General features: G+C 40.1%; 1 protein-coding gene across 2 annotated transcripts in view; it reads left to right on the forward strand.

Moving 5' to 3' along the window:
• Window positions 1–15547, forward strand: part of LOC126189024 (probable Dol-P-Man:Man(7)GlcNAc(2)-PP-Dol alpha-1,6-mannosyltransferase) — a 156790-nt gene that overhangs the window by 127410 nt on the left and 13833 nt on the right. For both annotated transcript variants that reach the window (XM_049930848.1, XM_049930847.1), the window contains exon 8: window positions 8341–8586. In XM_049930848.1, the coding sequence (XP_049786805.1) occupies window positions 8341–8586 (246 nt within the window). The remainder of the gene's footprint in view (window positions 1–8340; window positions 8587–15547) is intronic.

The following is a 15547-nucleotide window of genomic DNA, read 5'->3' on the forward strand; positions in this document are numbered from 1 at the left end:
TCCCTAGTGCTTGACGAAAGCACTGACATATCGGACTGTGCTCAGCTTGCAGTCTTTGTGCGTGGTGTCGACATGGAGCTGCAAGTAACTGAAGAACTCTTGGATGTGGTACCACTTGTTTACACCACAACAGGACGTGACATTTTTAAAGCTGTTTGTGAATCAGTGGACAATATGAATTTGCCGTGGGATAAACTCCATTCTGTAGCGACAGACGGTGCACCACAAATGATCGGGCGTCACCAAGGTTTTGCTTCTCATTTGAAAAATAAACTCAGGGATGAATTTAGGAAAGACATTTTGACTCTTCATTGTTTTATTCACCAAGACCACTGTGTGCTGAAACAGTAGAGCTAGGTGGCGTAATGAAAGATGTCATGAAGAGTGTGAATTTTGTGCAGCGTCACGGTATGGATAATCGCCATTTCAAACGATTCCTGAAAGATGTACCTTATGACAGTACAGTTTGTCGGCTGAATCGGGGAAAAGTTCTTGATGTTTTCTTTGCCATTCATGAGGAAATATCCCTTTTTCTTGAAATGAAAGGGGAAGAAATGCGTTGTCTGAAAGATATAAAATGGATATCAGACCTGGCATTCCTAGCTGACATAACTATGCATCTGAATAATTTAAATCTGTCATTGCAGGGCAAAGGGCAGCTAATCATTGACATGCACGACCAGATCAAAGCATTCATGGATAAGTTACGTTTATTTGAGAGGCAGATGTTCAATCGTCTTGCTTCTTTAAAACTACCAGAAGGTACTACTTTCGGCAATTACCAAGCAAAGTTAAAGCAGCTCATCACGTCATTTGAAACATGATTCCGAGACCTCACTAGTTTTGAAATGGAACTTAAGGTGTTCAGCACTCTTTTTTTCAGTTTCCCCCGATGACTTGTCATAGTCACGTTAATTGGAGATCACTGATTTGCAAAATTCAACTTTGTTAAAAGAGAGGTACTACAACACATTGGATTTGTCATGATGATATCATTCATTACAGCAAAAAACATTTCCCAAGCTTCACAACAATGCCACTCAGATCATGTGCATGTTTGGATCTATGTATTGTTGTGAGCAGCTTTTCTCAGCAATGAAAAGAGTAAAAGTAAGGAAAGATCATTTCTTCAGGTTGGAACAATGAAGGCCATCATCCGCATTAACGCTACGAACACTTTGACGTCTGATATTTCTGATCTTGTGATGAAAAGAAAATATCAACCTACAGAGGCCCAATAAATTTAGTATGCAATTTCTTGTAAAACAGTTGTTTCTTATTCATTTCCTGAACATCATACTTCCTGGTGTAGCATGTCACCACATCTTAGCAGCTAAGAGTATGAGGTTGTCAATCTTGTAAGACACAGCTGGCACATCAGAACGCTTGCCTTGCCGCCTGCCTCAGCCAGCCGTGCCACGTGCTGGCATGCCGGCCCACTTGAATGGTCACAGCGAGTGACACGGCTCCCTGGAGCAGGGAGCGCACCGTGGCTCACAACAGAGCCAACGAGCTGGAACAGCCTGCTGTACAGGGTGTTTCAGTAATACTTGTGCAGACTTCATTCACTTTTGAGCTATTAATGAAAGTTAACAGTTTAGGTGATTGGATCTCATTAACACCCAAACTCATAATAAGTGCTCGAAATGCCCTTCTCTTGCTTCTAAAGACTCATTCACGTGTTGAATCATTCTCTCTTGCACCTTTTCACATACTCCATGACAGTTTCAGTTGATTTTGCAGGCTTCTGTGACATGTTGATGAAGAGTTTCTGCATCCAGGTGGTCTGCTGCATAGGCCAATTGTTTTAGGAGCCCCCAGAGATTATAATCCAAAGGAATTCTTTACTCCATCTAGACCCTGCATGCTGTATAAAATGACTGGTTGTTAATGCCTCTTTTAATTTTTCAAATACCACTTGACAGTTCACTGCCCACTGGAATTTCATTCTCTATTTTAACAGTTGCAGAAGTGATTGTGCAATATCCACTAATCCCTTCACAAATTTTCAACAGTAATTTGCCAATCTCACAAAAGACTGTGACACCTTACTCATCTGGGCTGTCAGAAAATCCCTCACTATGTATATCAGCCCAAGATCTCTCTTCACTCTTCCCAACTAAACACATGACCCAAGTAATTTACTTCCTCCAGTGCAAAATAACACTTCTCAATACACAAAGTGAGGTGCATGGATCACAGTCTCCTAAAAACTTTCTTTACCTGCTGTACATCTTCCTCCATACCTTTGAAAACAGTGACATTGTCAAGATACACTTTGCATTGCCACAGCTTTAAAGCCCTTAGCACTCTGTCCAGCAATCTTTGAAACATGGTTGGTGCATTTTTTTTAAACCAAGTGACATTCGCCAATATTGGCGATGGCCCCAAGGTGCTGTAAATTCAGTTTTTGGTCAGTCAACTGGCACCACTTCCAATTGGTGGTAACCACTCTTTGGATCCAATGTAGAAAAGTTCTGACACTGCCCTAAGTTATCCAGGTTTTCTGTAATGTTAAGCATAGGGATATGCTTCCATTACTGCTCTACTATTTAAGTAGCGATAGTCGTAATGGGATCAATACCATCTGATGACTTATTAGGAACAATGACGATGACATGTGCTACCCAGGGACTAGTACTTTCCTCTATTATGCCACATTCAGTTGTCGGTGGATGAATTCTTCCATAATCTGTTGTAATTGATGCGCTATCCTATATGGTTTTCAGCTCACTGGTACTTTATTTCCAGTTGGAATCTTTTACTGTGTTACAGGTGTTGCCAACAGCAGGTTATGGATTAAACAGGTCCTCAAATTCTGACAATGCCTTGTCCATAGCTGATGTCTCCGTCCACTTCAAATGCTCTACTTTTGTGCATAATGCAGCTGATCTGGCAGCTTGCTGAAGGCTACAATCCACATTTGTTCTATCTAGGTCATCTTCATTCAGAATGTCAAAATTGGTGACTAACAATTCTTCAGCCAAATTTACTTCAATGCCAAAATTATCTACACTGAAGGGAACCACTCTCTCACCATCCATTTCCTGTATGCATATGCCACTCCTACATGAAAAGATCACATTGCATCCAACACCTCATTCTCCCTTAGTGGCTCTGCTATATACAACATGTTAATAGGTAGTTCCGCTCCCACACTCACCCAAAGCAATTTCCTGGTGCCTCACAACAGTTTATCAAGCTAACTGATTATTAGTGATTAGCCTGCAGTTTAATTGCTTTGTCAATGACCGACAAACCTTGTGGCTGTAAACCTCTGGTGAACGATTCTCCTATCTGGAACAATTTGGCCCCAAGTTCCACTGTGTGTCATTGAATATCAATTTAGCCTGATAACTAATCAGAAAATGTAACCCCAGGATTGTGATATACCCTTCACCTGCATGAGGCAACACTTCCACATGCAACCAGAACTGTTCAGTGTGAACCTGAAACGCAACCATGCTGACCCTCTGTGACTCTACATCACCTGTAACTGGAACTTTCAACTGCCTCTCACACAAGAGGTCCAGACTTGCCTATGACCCTTGCATTACTGTGTCCAATAAAAGTCTATGCTTCCTACCATTCACAACATCCACTACCAACACTCTTCCTCTGTATACATTTTTGCAGCATTGAAATTTACTGGGAACATCATCCAGTGGACTTTGAAGTTCCAGTTGGTTTTTAATGGTTTTTATTCTGCCCCAACCTGTTCTTCCTTTTGTTCCTAAATCCTGTTGTTGGTGCCCATTTCTCGCATTATGTTTGGCGACACTGTCTCGAGATGTGTCTTGAACATTCACATCTGGAACACTTTATGTCCATAGAGAAACTCTGTTTAATTTCTACTCTTGTTGTAGTATCTATCTCGTCTAGCTCTGTAACTATTCTAGCAGCTGTATCCTTTGGGGTTCGTGCTCATACACACCTTGACATATCAGATGGCAGCCCCCTTAGGAAAGTGTCCAATGGGCTATGCTCCACCTCCTAGAGAATAATTTTGTTTGGTTTGTCATTCTGTGTTAGTTTGTATGTAGTTGCAGTGATTTTCCCAATTCTGTTGACAAAACTTTCCGCTGTCTCATTCTGCCTCTGTGACACCCCACTCAACTGCTCCCTAAAAGAACGTTATGCTGTTCTGTTTCTTATAGTGTTGCAGAGGTCTTTCCATTATACCTCGAAGGTAAGTGCATTTCTCAACCCTTCATGATATATAACAAACAGTTTTGGTTCACCTGTAATGTGCAACTTAATCATTTGTGATAGTTGTTCATCCTCTATCCAAAACCACACCCTTGCATCTGCAATTAACAAGTAAACGTACCCAAGGAATACATTTCAGTTATTATCAGCTTTGAATATGTTGCAGTGTAAAGCAAAATAGTACGCACACATTTTTTATACTTGCTCATATGGCCATTAAGGGTGAAACAGCCCCTCAAAAAACTGAGATTAATATTTGTAAATGAGTACCACTGAAATAATAACAGTTACCCACTGAAGGGCCAAAGAAACTGGTACACCTGCCTAATGTGGTGTAGGACCCCCACGAGCGTGCAGAAGTGCTGCAACACAATGTGGTATGGACTCAACTAATGTCTGAAGTGGTGCTGGAGGTAATTGAAATCGTGAATCCTGCAGGGCTGTCCATGAATCCATAAGAATGCAAGCTGGTGGAGATCTCTTCTCAACATCCCAGATATGCTCATTAATGTTCATTTCTGGGGAGTTTGATAGCCATCAGAAGTGTTTAAACTCAGAAGAGTGTTCCTGGAGCCACTCTGTAGCAATTCTGGAGGTGTGGTGTGTCACATTGTCCTGCTGAAATTGCCCAAGTCTGTCCGAATGCACAATGGACATGAATGGTTGCAGGTGACCAGACAGGATGCTTATGTACGTCTCACCTGTCAGTCATATTTAGACATGTCAGGGGTCCCATATCACTCTAACTGCACACAACCCATACCATTACAGAGCCTCCACCAGCTTGAACAGTCCGCTGATAACATGCAGGGTCCATGGATTCATGAGGTTGTCTCAATAACTGTACATGTCCATCCACTCAATACAATTTGAAATGAGACTTGTCCAAACAGGCAACATGTTTCCAGTCATCAACAGTCCAGTGTCAGTGTTGACAGGCCCAGGCGAGGTGTAAAGCAGTCACCAAGGGTACACGAGTGGGCCTTTGGCTCTGAAAGCCCATTTTGATATGTGTTCGCTTCAGTGCCAGTTGTCATGTTGTGTTGTTTAATCTTTCCTAGATAAATATATTCTAAATGTATATTGTTCTATACATACATTTCCTTTTAATTTTTTGAAATATAAAATATCTTGTGTTATATGTGCATTTTCTTTTTACATATGGTGGTTTTTTCTTTTTTTAAACTTTTCATATATAATTAACTTATTTTTTAAAATTTTGACACATTATTGTTGTAACATTATTGTAAGTCTGTACAATAATGAAGAAGTGCAGAATTGATTGGGTCAAAAAATTTCTGAATGCACTTTGATTTTGCACATCAAGCACATCAGACAACTACAATTTCATGAGAGAAGTGGGAAGGCTAATCTTACACAAGCACATGGGCAGCAAAGCATAGACAAATGTTTTGAGGGAAACTGTGTTGGAATGCCTAGTTCGCGTCCTGTCACACTGGGTGTTGGACACACAGTCTACTGTTTTTCTTGATCCACCTTCACATTTTTAAGACGTAATTATAATTATGATGTAAACTTGCAGTTAAGAAATAATGTTCTAAAAATTCAATCCCTCTTACAAGATTTCAAATTTTTTCTGCAACATCAAAGTGCATTCATCATTTTTTTGACACAGACAGATTTACAATAATGTACAAACAATTTTAAATGTAACATAATTACATCTTGAAAAAGTTGCAACTTGGAAACAAACAAACTACACCAAATGTAAAAAGAAAACAAATATTACACAAGGTATTTTATATTTCATAAAATTAAAAGAAAATGTACATATAGAGCAAGATATGTATAATACACATTTAAAATATATTTATCTGCAAAGGACTTATTAAACACCACGACATGACAATGGCACTGAAGCAGATACACAGTGGGCGCGCTTACAGTTATGTATAGAGATATTTCTAGCTTGTAACAATACCAGAGAAGGAAAGTTGCTACTCACCATATAGCGGAGATGCTGAGTCACGATAGGCACAATAAAGTGATTCACACACTCATAGCTTTCGGCCATTAAGGCCTTTGTCAACAGTAGACACACATACACACATGCACATGCACACACACACACTCATGCAAATGCAACTTGCACACATGTCTGCAGTCTCAGAGAGCTGAAACTACACTCTAGTTCTAGTTTCATCTCTCAGAGACTGCAGACATGTGTGCAAGTTGCGTTTGCGTGAGTGCGTGCTTGTGTGTGTGTGTGTGTGTGTGTGTGTGTGTGTGTGTGTGTGTGTGTGTGTGTGTGTGTCTACTGCTGACAAAGGCCTTAATGGCCTAAAGCTATGAGTGTGTGAATCTTTTATTGTGCCTATCGCAACTCAGCATCTCTGCTATATAGTGAGTAGCAACTTTCCTTCTCTGATATTGTTATATTCCATCCTGGATTTTCCATTGTTTTATTTCTAGCTTGTTTATGACAAATGCATCTTTGGAATAGCAATTCATCATGTATGGCTGAATTTGTTGTTAACAATGCTATATGTTTTGCTCTCAGTCAAATGTGAAATTAAAAACAAAATGGGCAGCAGGGGCAGCAGCAGCGGGAGGGAGGGGATTTAAAAAGATGACATTTCGACAAATTTAGGTTCACTGTTGTGACATCCATTAAAACCATAGACCTTTTATTTGAAGTTTTTTTTTTTTTTTAAATACTGTTACTGTTTCAATGGTATTCATTCAGAAATATTAAACTCAGTTTTTTATCCCAAGAGGTTGGTTCACATCCTTAATGGCTGTATGGGCAAGTATAAAAAAATGTGTGTGTCTTTTCCTCTGCACGCAACTTATTCAAAACAAATCAAAATCAAAGTGTATTCCTGGGTAAGTTTGCTTGTAAGTCATTTATAAAGGACAGCACATCCTCCATTTGTTTGTCTGGAAAAGGGTAACCAAACTAGCTGCAGCTGAATCTGATGAAGGAGTGATCAAACTAGATGAGGCCCTATGTTCTCTCATTGCAACTTACTGCTTATACATTTCTGAGTTATCTGTTTTTAACTGCACTGTTTGATTTATCAAAGATTTAATAATTTTTCTGTCGGAAACACCCTGTTTCTCACACTCTGACAGGAAACCCCATCCATTAAATCACACTGAATAGGCACAAAACATAACAACACTGTGCATCCAGTGTGGATGAGATGACCTGTAGCAGCAGCAGCAGCAGCAGAAGCGATGCCTACCCAACGAGCAGCTGCAGGCAGTGAGGAGTTTGTCCTCACAAGCAATGACATCTGAGTGGCTGCACAGCCCTGACATCAAATTGCAACCTCCAGGGTGGAGGCCACCAGCAACTGAAGTAGGCCGACAGATGGCTCAATGGTTGGTGAGCGCTAAGTTGGTGAAATGGGCTTAGTGTACACAGCAGGGCCACAGCCAGCAGCAGAGTCTGGAGATGGTGACTTGTTGCTTACTGACCCATGTAGACTTGTAGACTGTCTCAGGTGTTTAACTCAGGATGGTGGTTGCCAAACTGCAATTTCCTGACTGGAAATGATGAGTATTTATACAAACTTGTCCCATCCTTGGTTTGCTACAGCATCGGTTTCTTTAACATAAGCCACAACAAACCGTGGCTTAGATGTTGAGCAGCTGGGTCATCCTCCTGCAGGGCTCTGCCTTTCTGCTGCATTAGTGCTCTGGTGCCTCTGCTTGGTTTGTAGCATATGATAATCGTCCTGATGCTTTGGAGCCAGTAGTTTCCACATCAGCAGATAGCCACTCATGAAACTGCATCTGGTCGGTCTGGTCTGGCCCGCATCCACGGCCTTTCGTGTTAGCTGCTACAGTCATAAGATTTATTCATTTTCTCAAAGATATTGTCTTGCTTTGCTGAACATTCCATTTTATTTTACTATAGATTTACATTTATTCTCTATGAGATGTCTTATGGCACTTTTGTGAAGATGTAATAAATGTATGTACTTTTAAAACTACGGTCCCCTGAGGGCTCTAAAAGAAACTGATGTGTTGTCTACAGAAAACAAAGAAAAAAGCTATTTTCTTGCAGCATAGTTGTCATCATCATCATTCATTAAAGAATGTGCATAGATTATTTTTAAAAAATTACTACTTCATTTTGAAATAACATTCCCTCTGTTACAGATGGGAAAACAGGGCAAAGTCAGCTTTCCACTCAGTCATGGCACTGGGCGTAGCCTCTCATCTGTTACTGAATGCTGCATTCTCATTGTTCCTCTTATGTATTGCTGGTACTAACTACCCCGGTGGAGCTGCTATAGCAAGATTACACAGACTGGAGAAAGATGAACCCTACATCAATGTGCATATTGATGTACTTACTGCTCAAACAGGAGTGTCAAGATTTACACAGATCCGTTCCCACTGGAGGTAAGCTGGCTGCAAGTGATTAGATACAAATTTTTGATTCCTTAAAGGTTATTGGGCGAAGCTGCCAGATCATATTGTATGAGAAAATTTATGCCTTTTTATTATTTGTTTTTGGCCTTGATACCTTATGAGTAACCATTTCACACATCATTTTCTCTTCCTGTTATGTCATACTGAAACACAAAATTTCAAAAATTTTGGTTTAGTAAAATAAAATGAAATGTCAGATGCTTGGAATTAAAATTTTATTTTTATTTTACTTCAAAGAAGGACTTCTCACAAAATGTCAAGCTTTTCTTGAGACTTGAGAAATTTTTAAAGAGAGTAATATTTGATCCCAAGAGTGAGAAGTGTCAGCCTTAGTGAAATCGCCATGCTGTCTCTTTTATACCTGATGATGTGCATAATTCCAGGTCTCATTTTCTGAACACAAATTTGTTTGAAATCTCAGTAAAGTTGGAAAGTCTCTTTGAAGTTACTTGTGTAAATAGTGGAAAACATATAGCAATATTGTGAAAATCAAAGTTGCTACTCATCACCCAGTGGAGATTCTGAACAGCAGATAGGCACAATAAAAAGACTGACACATGTAGCATATTTAAGCTGTGTTATGAGCATCATTCTTATCCTAGTGGCTTCGTACATGTGGGAGCCACTAAGTAAAAGACATAATTGAAAGGTTCAGTTATCTGGTGCAATATCACACAAGTGTCTAAAAAGAGAGGCATTTGAGCATGAATCAGAAAATATCTTAAATATAAGATTTGTCTAGTTTGGCCAAGGCACGTATGTGGATCAAGGAGGGAATATTATCTTACCAGGTAATTTTTGCTAAAGATCCACTTTATTCTAAGACTTAATGTCTTCTGTGTTCAATAACAGTTCACAGACATGAAATAGTGACATTCCTTGACTGTTTGTAATAATAGTTCAAACACTGCATGGTATACATCCATATGTCCAGGAGGATTGACAGTTCATTTCTTGCACAATATTTCAATTGTTAACATAAACATCTTTGTAAGTTGTTGCAAGTGATGATCTGATGTGGGTGGAATCCAGGCAGAAGCACATGTTCGACTGTCACTCACTGAACGTGATGAAGACATCTATGAAATTTGTTACAGTATTGTATATAAAAGTGGATTTGCCACAGCAGAAAATGTAACTTCTATGATTAAAGCCAAGAAAACATCACAGACTGCAATGTTAACCCTTTGGATCAATCAGGCTGCAGCCATTAATACAGTTATAGTAGTAAGTGACTGTGATGTACATATAAGTAAGAATATAGAAGGGGATAACACTACTAATCACTCAGAAATCATTTTTTAATTCCTTAACTGCATCTTAGCTTCCATCACAGAAAATAAACTTTGATATTAGCATGTCAGTTATTTTGTTATGAAATCTGGACCCATGAAAGCTATATAAGAGAATGTCATCTTGAATTTGATTCTACAACAGATGGAAAGAAGTAACCACTAGATGTTCACACAGTTTTGTTTCTCTCTCTCTTATTTATTTATTTGTCATCATAATACAGTGAAAATAAATAGCTGAAATGTACATACCCATAGAATATACACTTAGGTGACAGAATTGATGCGATACCTCCTAATATTGTGTTGGATCTCCTTTTGCCTGGTATAGTGCAGCATCTCAACTTAGCATGGACTCAAGAAGTCATTGGAAGTCCCCAGCAGAAATACTGAGCTACACTGCTTCTAAAGACCATAATTGTGAAAGCGTTGCTGGTGCAGGATTTTGTCCACGAACTAACATCTCAGTTATGTCCCATAAATGTTCAGTGGGGTTCTTGTTGGGTGATCTAGGTGGTCGGATCATTCACTTGAATTGTCTAGAATGTTCTCCAAACCAATTGCAATTGTGGCCCAGTGACAAACACGTCCATAAAAATTCCATCATTGTTTGGGAACATGAAATCCATGAATGGCTGAAATTGGCCTCCAAGTAGCCAAACGTAAGCATTTCCAGTCAATGATCAGCTCAGTTGGACCAGAGAACCCAGTTTATTCCATGTAAACATGCCCCACACCATTATAGAGCCATCACCGGCTTGTGTGGTGCCTTGTTAAGTTGGATCCATATCTTCATGAGGTCTGCACCACACTCAAACCCTACCATTAGCTCGTACCAACTGAAATCAGGGCTCATCTGACCAGGTCATAGTTTTCCAGTCATCTAAGGTCCAACCAATATGGTCACAAGCCTAGGAGGGGCGCCGCAGGTGATGTTGTGCTGTTAGTAAAGGCACTTGTGTCAGTCATCTGCTACCATAGTCCATTAATGACAAATTTTGCTGCACTGTTCCGTTGGATATGTTCATCATATGTCACACATTGTTTTCTGTGATTATTTCATCCAATGTTGCTTGTCTGTTAACACCGACAACTCTATGCAAATGCTGCTGCTCTCAGTCGTTAAATGAAGGCCATTGGCCCCTGCATTGTCCGTGGTGAGAAGTAATGCCTGAAATTTGGTATTCTTAGCACACTCTTGGCACAGTAGATCTAGGAATACTGAATCCCCTAGTGATTTCTGAAATGGAAAGTGCCATGTATCTAGCTCCAACTGCCGTTCTGTGTTCAGTCTTGTTAATTGCCATTGTGTAGCCATAACCATGTCCGAAACCTTTCCACATAAATCACCCGAGGGCAAATGCCAACTCCACCAAAGCACTGCCCATTTATACCTTGTGTGTATGATTCCACTGCCATCTGTGTATGTGCATATTGCTGTACCATGACTTTTGTTACCTCAGTGTGTGTTTTTATGAGGCTAGGACAGGAGGCCAGCCTGCTGAAGAAACCATCCTGACTAACTTCCCGTGCCATTACTAAATACAAGAACATTATAGAAACTTTCCTGCTTGATTTTTACATGGTCTGTTCCACATGGCTCATTTCTTTGTCATTTGTCTGAACAATATGCACATCCATGTCCCATGTGACATTATCTGAAACAGTGGTTTTAAAGATGTGTTGCAATAATATTCACCACTGCATCACATTTACAGTTTGTGTTTCACTTTTTATGCGTATTTACACATCCGTGAAAGCCATGTACCAGTGAAGACCACATGAATGAAGTTGAAGACACAATTTAATATCCCAGCTGTAATTCACAAAAGTCTTGACATCATTATTTTTACTGTGTGACAATAAAATATCCATTACAAATTGCATATTTTTTTAAAGTTGTTAGTGATTCTTAATGTGTGACTACTCATCATTGTCATCTGCGGTTTCCTTGCTTGGTACATAGGCCTCTCCGCCTTTTCTTGTCTCTGCACTCTGTCCCAGTCCTCTCCTCTCTTTACACATTCGTTAACTCAATTTTCCTCTAGATCTCAAGCCTTCCAATGTCGTTTCATGAGCCTGTCATTGAATCCTGCCTGCCTCCATTCTTTTAAGACGTCCATACCATTTTGTTATTTCTATCATCTAAACAGTATTAGCATATCAAATGTAGGCAGAAAGAATCGAGCTTCGCAACCTAGAATAATTATTGAATTACCACAGTGACGCAAGCAGCACTGCTGGGTCCAATACATCAGGACGGATGTGCTCATACACCCAGAGCCACCACATCATAGGTGTGCGCTTGGCCCTTTAAATAATGGGGCTTTTGGTGTTCAAGAACATGTTTTGTCAAGCTGCCATTCTGTCTGGATCACTAGAACCAAAGAGACTGGCAGTCTGTTGGGATTCAGTGACATCATGCCAGACTGATTGACGGCCAGATCGCTACATGCTTTCTGGCTTCAACACTGAGATGCAACCAATCTTGTGCATACTGCAGCCATGGTCTGCTATTGCTGCCTACTGGGTCATCATGGATAAGAAGATTAGGGTGTGGCCAGCTCTCCTACACTATGGTCATCACAGATGATCTGCAAACTGCCATCTTTGGCATCTTCACATCAACCAGGTGTTGAATGTCTGTGCAGCCTTCTGGCTGACTCATGAACGTCTTTGACTATTTTGATTGATTCATGGTGGATGACCAGGGCCTAGTCTTCGTGACAACTGAAATCCTGAACCACAGTTGGCAGTCTCAATCTGAGTGCTCAATGGACCATCTCTGACAGCACTGAGGCAGTAGCCGCACTGGGTCATTGCAGAGAATTTGGGTGGACAGCATCTTTCTCGCCCCACTGCTTTAGTCACTACAGCATATAGCTGTGGCACTGACCTGTGAGAGTGACATTGATGGCTTGCTGATGAGGCTTCAGCACATTTTTTGCAGCATGCGCTCTTAGCCTGGCCACAGACTGCAACTCTGAAGATACTTATAACTCTTTACGTTTAGCACAATAAATAAATTTTAGTACAGATACTGCAGTGTGACTGACACCTCCGGGCATGAATTAGACCACTTCCCCTTAATCTTTGCTCGATCTCCTTTCCACAGTGCAACACCAGCATGTGGAATGCAGCATTGCCCATGTTAATGATGCATAAGTTGAATATTGGAGCATAATATGCTTGTTTGGTACATCCATCCCATAGACCAGACTGCTTCTTAACAATTTGCAGGAATCCATGGGCTTGGCTTCCTTTTATCATTCATCCCTCTGTCTTCTATATGTTCCTCAGGTACTTGAAACTCTCCACTTTCTTTAGTACTTGCTCTCTAATAATTAATCGCTACTCTCATGTTATTCATCATTGTAACCACCACTTTGCACTTACGTGTTTTAAATTTCAATTCATACTCTCTCACCACTTCCTCCCATACATTTAGCCTTTCTTGCACCTCTCCATCTCCATTTCTTCACACCATTAAATCATCTGTAAACACCATTTCTTCCATGTTCGTACTGCCACTCCTGTTGCCGTTACCTCATCCTAATGGTGCAAAAAGCAGAGGGGAAGTGGACACCCTTGCTTCAGCCTACTTTTCTGTTCTAATCAGTCTGTCTTCACTCCTCTCCTCCCACTTTTACATAACTCACACTTCCATGACACATTTCCTTTATTTTTCTCATAGTTAACCTTTCAGTTTCCCTTCTCTGGATGGTTTTCCAAACCCTACTTCATTTCAGACTGTCATAAGCTTTCTTAAAATCCAGGAACACCATTACTAAGTACCTACCAGATGTATAGAGTCTCTCTTTGAGCTCCCTGATACTAAAAACTATATTGACTGTCAGTTTTCCCATTCTAAACCCAAATTGTTCCTCTGTCAGTTGCCCTCCTACTATCTCCCAGCATGACAAAATAACTCCTCTATGAATCTGGCAATCTTTTCTAAAAATTGGCATTATGATTGCCTTTTTCCATTGTTCAGGTGTCATTCTTTTTTTCCATTCTGTTTCATGGCCTAATAGAGTCACTGCACTCTGAGTTCCTTCTCCTTTCATGGTTTTCATCACTTTCTCTACCTCTGTCCAGGTTGGGCACATCTCAAGATCTTCTACATCCCCATACTTTTCATTTTCCTCTTCGATATTTCCATTGAAATTTAGTAAATCTTCAGAATATCCCTTCCATTTCTCCTTGAGTTCACATGTTTCATTAATATCTACTTGGGGAATTAAAGATTTTAAGTTGAATCTTATATTTCTGTCCAAAATTCCATATTGCTCATATGCTATATTAGGCCTAATTTTTTGTGTATACAAGTTTTAAGTTTGAATATTAATTTAAGTGCATCACATTACTATATTAATAATATACACATATATTTGTGTTCCACATAACTTCAGTGAGTCTTGTGATCTGTAGATGATAGAATAATACTGTTATTGCCAAATAAATTTTGTGAAAAGATTGTAAACAACTATGAGTGGGAAGTAACAATATTATGAAAAGGAAAGTTGCTACTCAGCATCTCTGCTATATGATGAGTATACTCATCATATAGCAGAGATGCTGAGTCGCAGATAGGCATAACAAAAACGCCAGCAAGGCCGCCAACAAAAAAGACAAAACACACACACAAAATGCAACTCACACACATGAGTGCCTGGATTTTCCATGAATGGGAAGTGTCTGAGCTGCCATAGGAAAGTTAGTTCTGGGGTTCTGTTCAGCTGTTGTGACAGATGGTTACATTTGGGGTAATGTTGTGGCATGGGAATTCGGGAAGTAAATGAGCCCCTTCCATGGTATTGCAAAGAATGTTCAAGGGATAGGAAAATAGCTCAACAGGAAGGGAAGATTAGAGCCCATAAGGCTGAACTGGTTAGTGCCAGGGAGTAAACAGTGAGGATAAGGGGGGAGAAGGGTGATGACAAGCAGGAAATGGTCACAAGGAATAGGGGTCAGAAAGAGAACAGTATCTGACAGTTTCGTCATTGGCACAAACAATAGATTTGGCTTGCTACCTCAGTTAACTAAAGAAGAGGCTCAGGTAGATGAAAGTGTAGTTAGTAATCAACAGACTTTTACAAGGAAATCAACTACTTCAAAAAAAGTGAAAATTAGGAGGAAAGTTCTGTTGTTAGGTAATAGCCACAGAAGAGATATGGGCCAGATCTTGCAGGAAAAATTTGGTGATGGATACCAGATCACAAGTTTTTTCAAGGCCAGTGTATGTAGGATCATTGTGCAAGGGCTACACAAAACAGAATCATGTTATGATAATAGGTAAAGCAGGAAACGGCATTGATAGAGATCAGGGCTACAATATTGAGTGTGTTCTGGTAAAAATAGCATCAAATGTTGGCTTGGTTCCTCCTTTCATGTGGTGCAATTGACCCCAATTGAACAGCTCTGTCAGGAATGTCAGTATGGAGTTAGATAAGCTGCTTCAGGCTGCTACTTTGTCAGGCATCAGTTTGGTTCCTGTTGATGCTATTGCTAGGTGGGACTTCACAAGGCATGACCTGCATCTCAGTATGAAGGGAAAGGGTAAATTGGCTGGAATGATAGCAAAATCTTTAACACTTTGGGTCCTGAGCCATTGCGCGCGGGTGTCTACCATAAAGACT

The sequence above is a fragment of the Schistocerca cancellata genome, chromosome 5 (genome assembly GCF_023864275.1).
Source record: "Schistocerca cancellata isolate TAMUIC-IGC-003103 chromosome 5, iqSchCanc2.1, whole genome shotgun sequence".
In the NCBI taxonomy this organism is placed as follows: domain Eukaryota; kingdom Metazoa; phylum Arthropoda; class Insecta; order Orthoptera; family Acrididae; genus Schistocerca; species Schistocerca cancellata.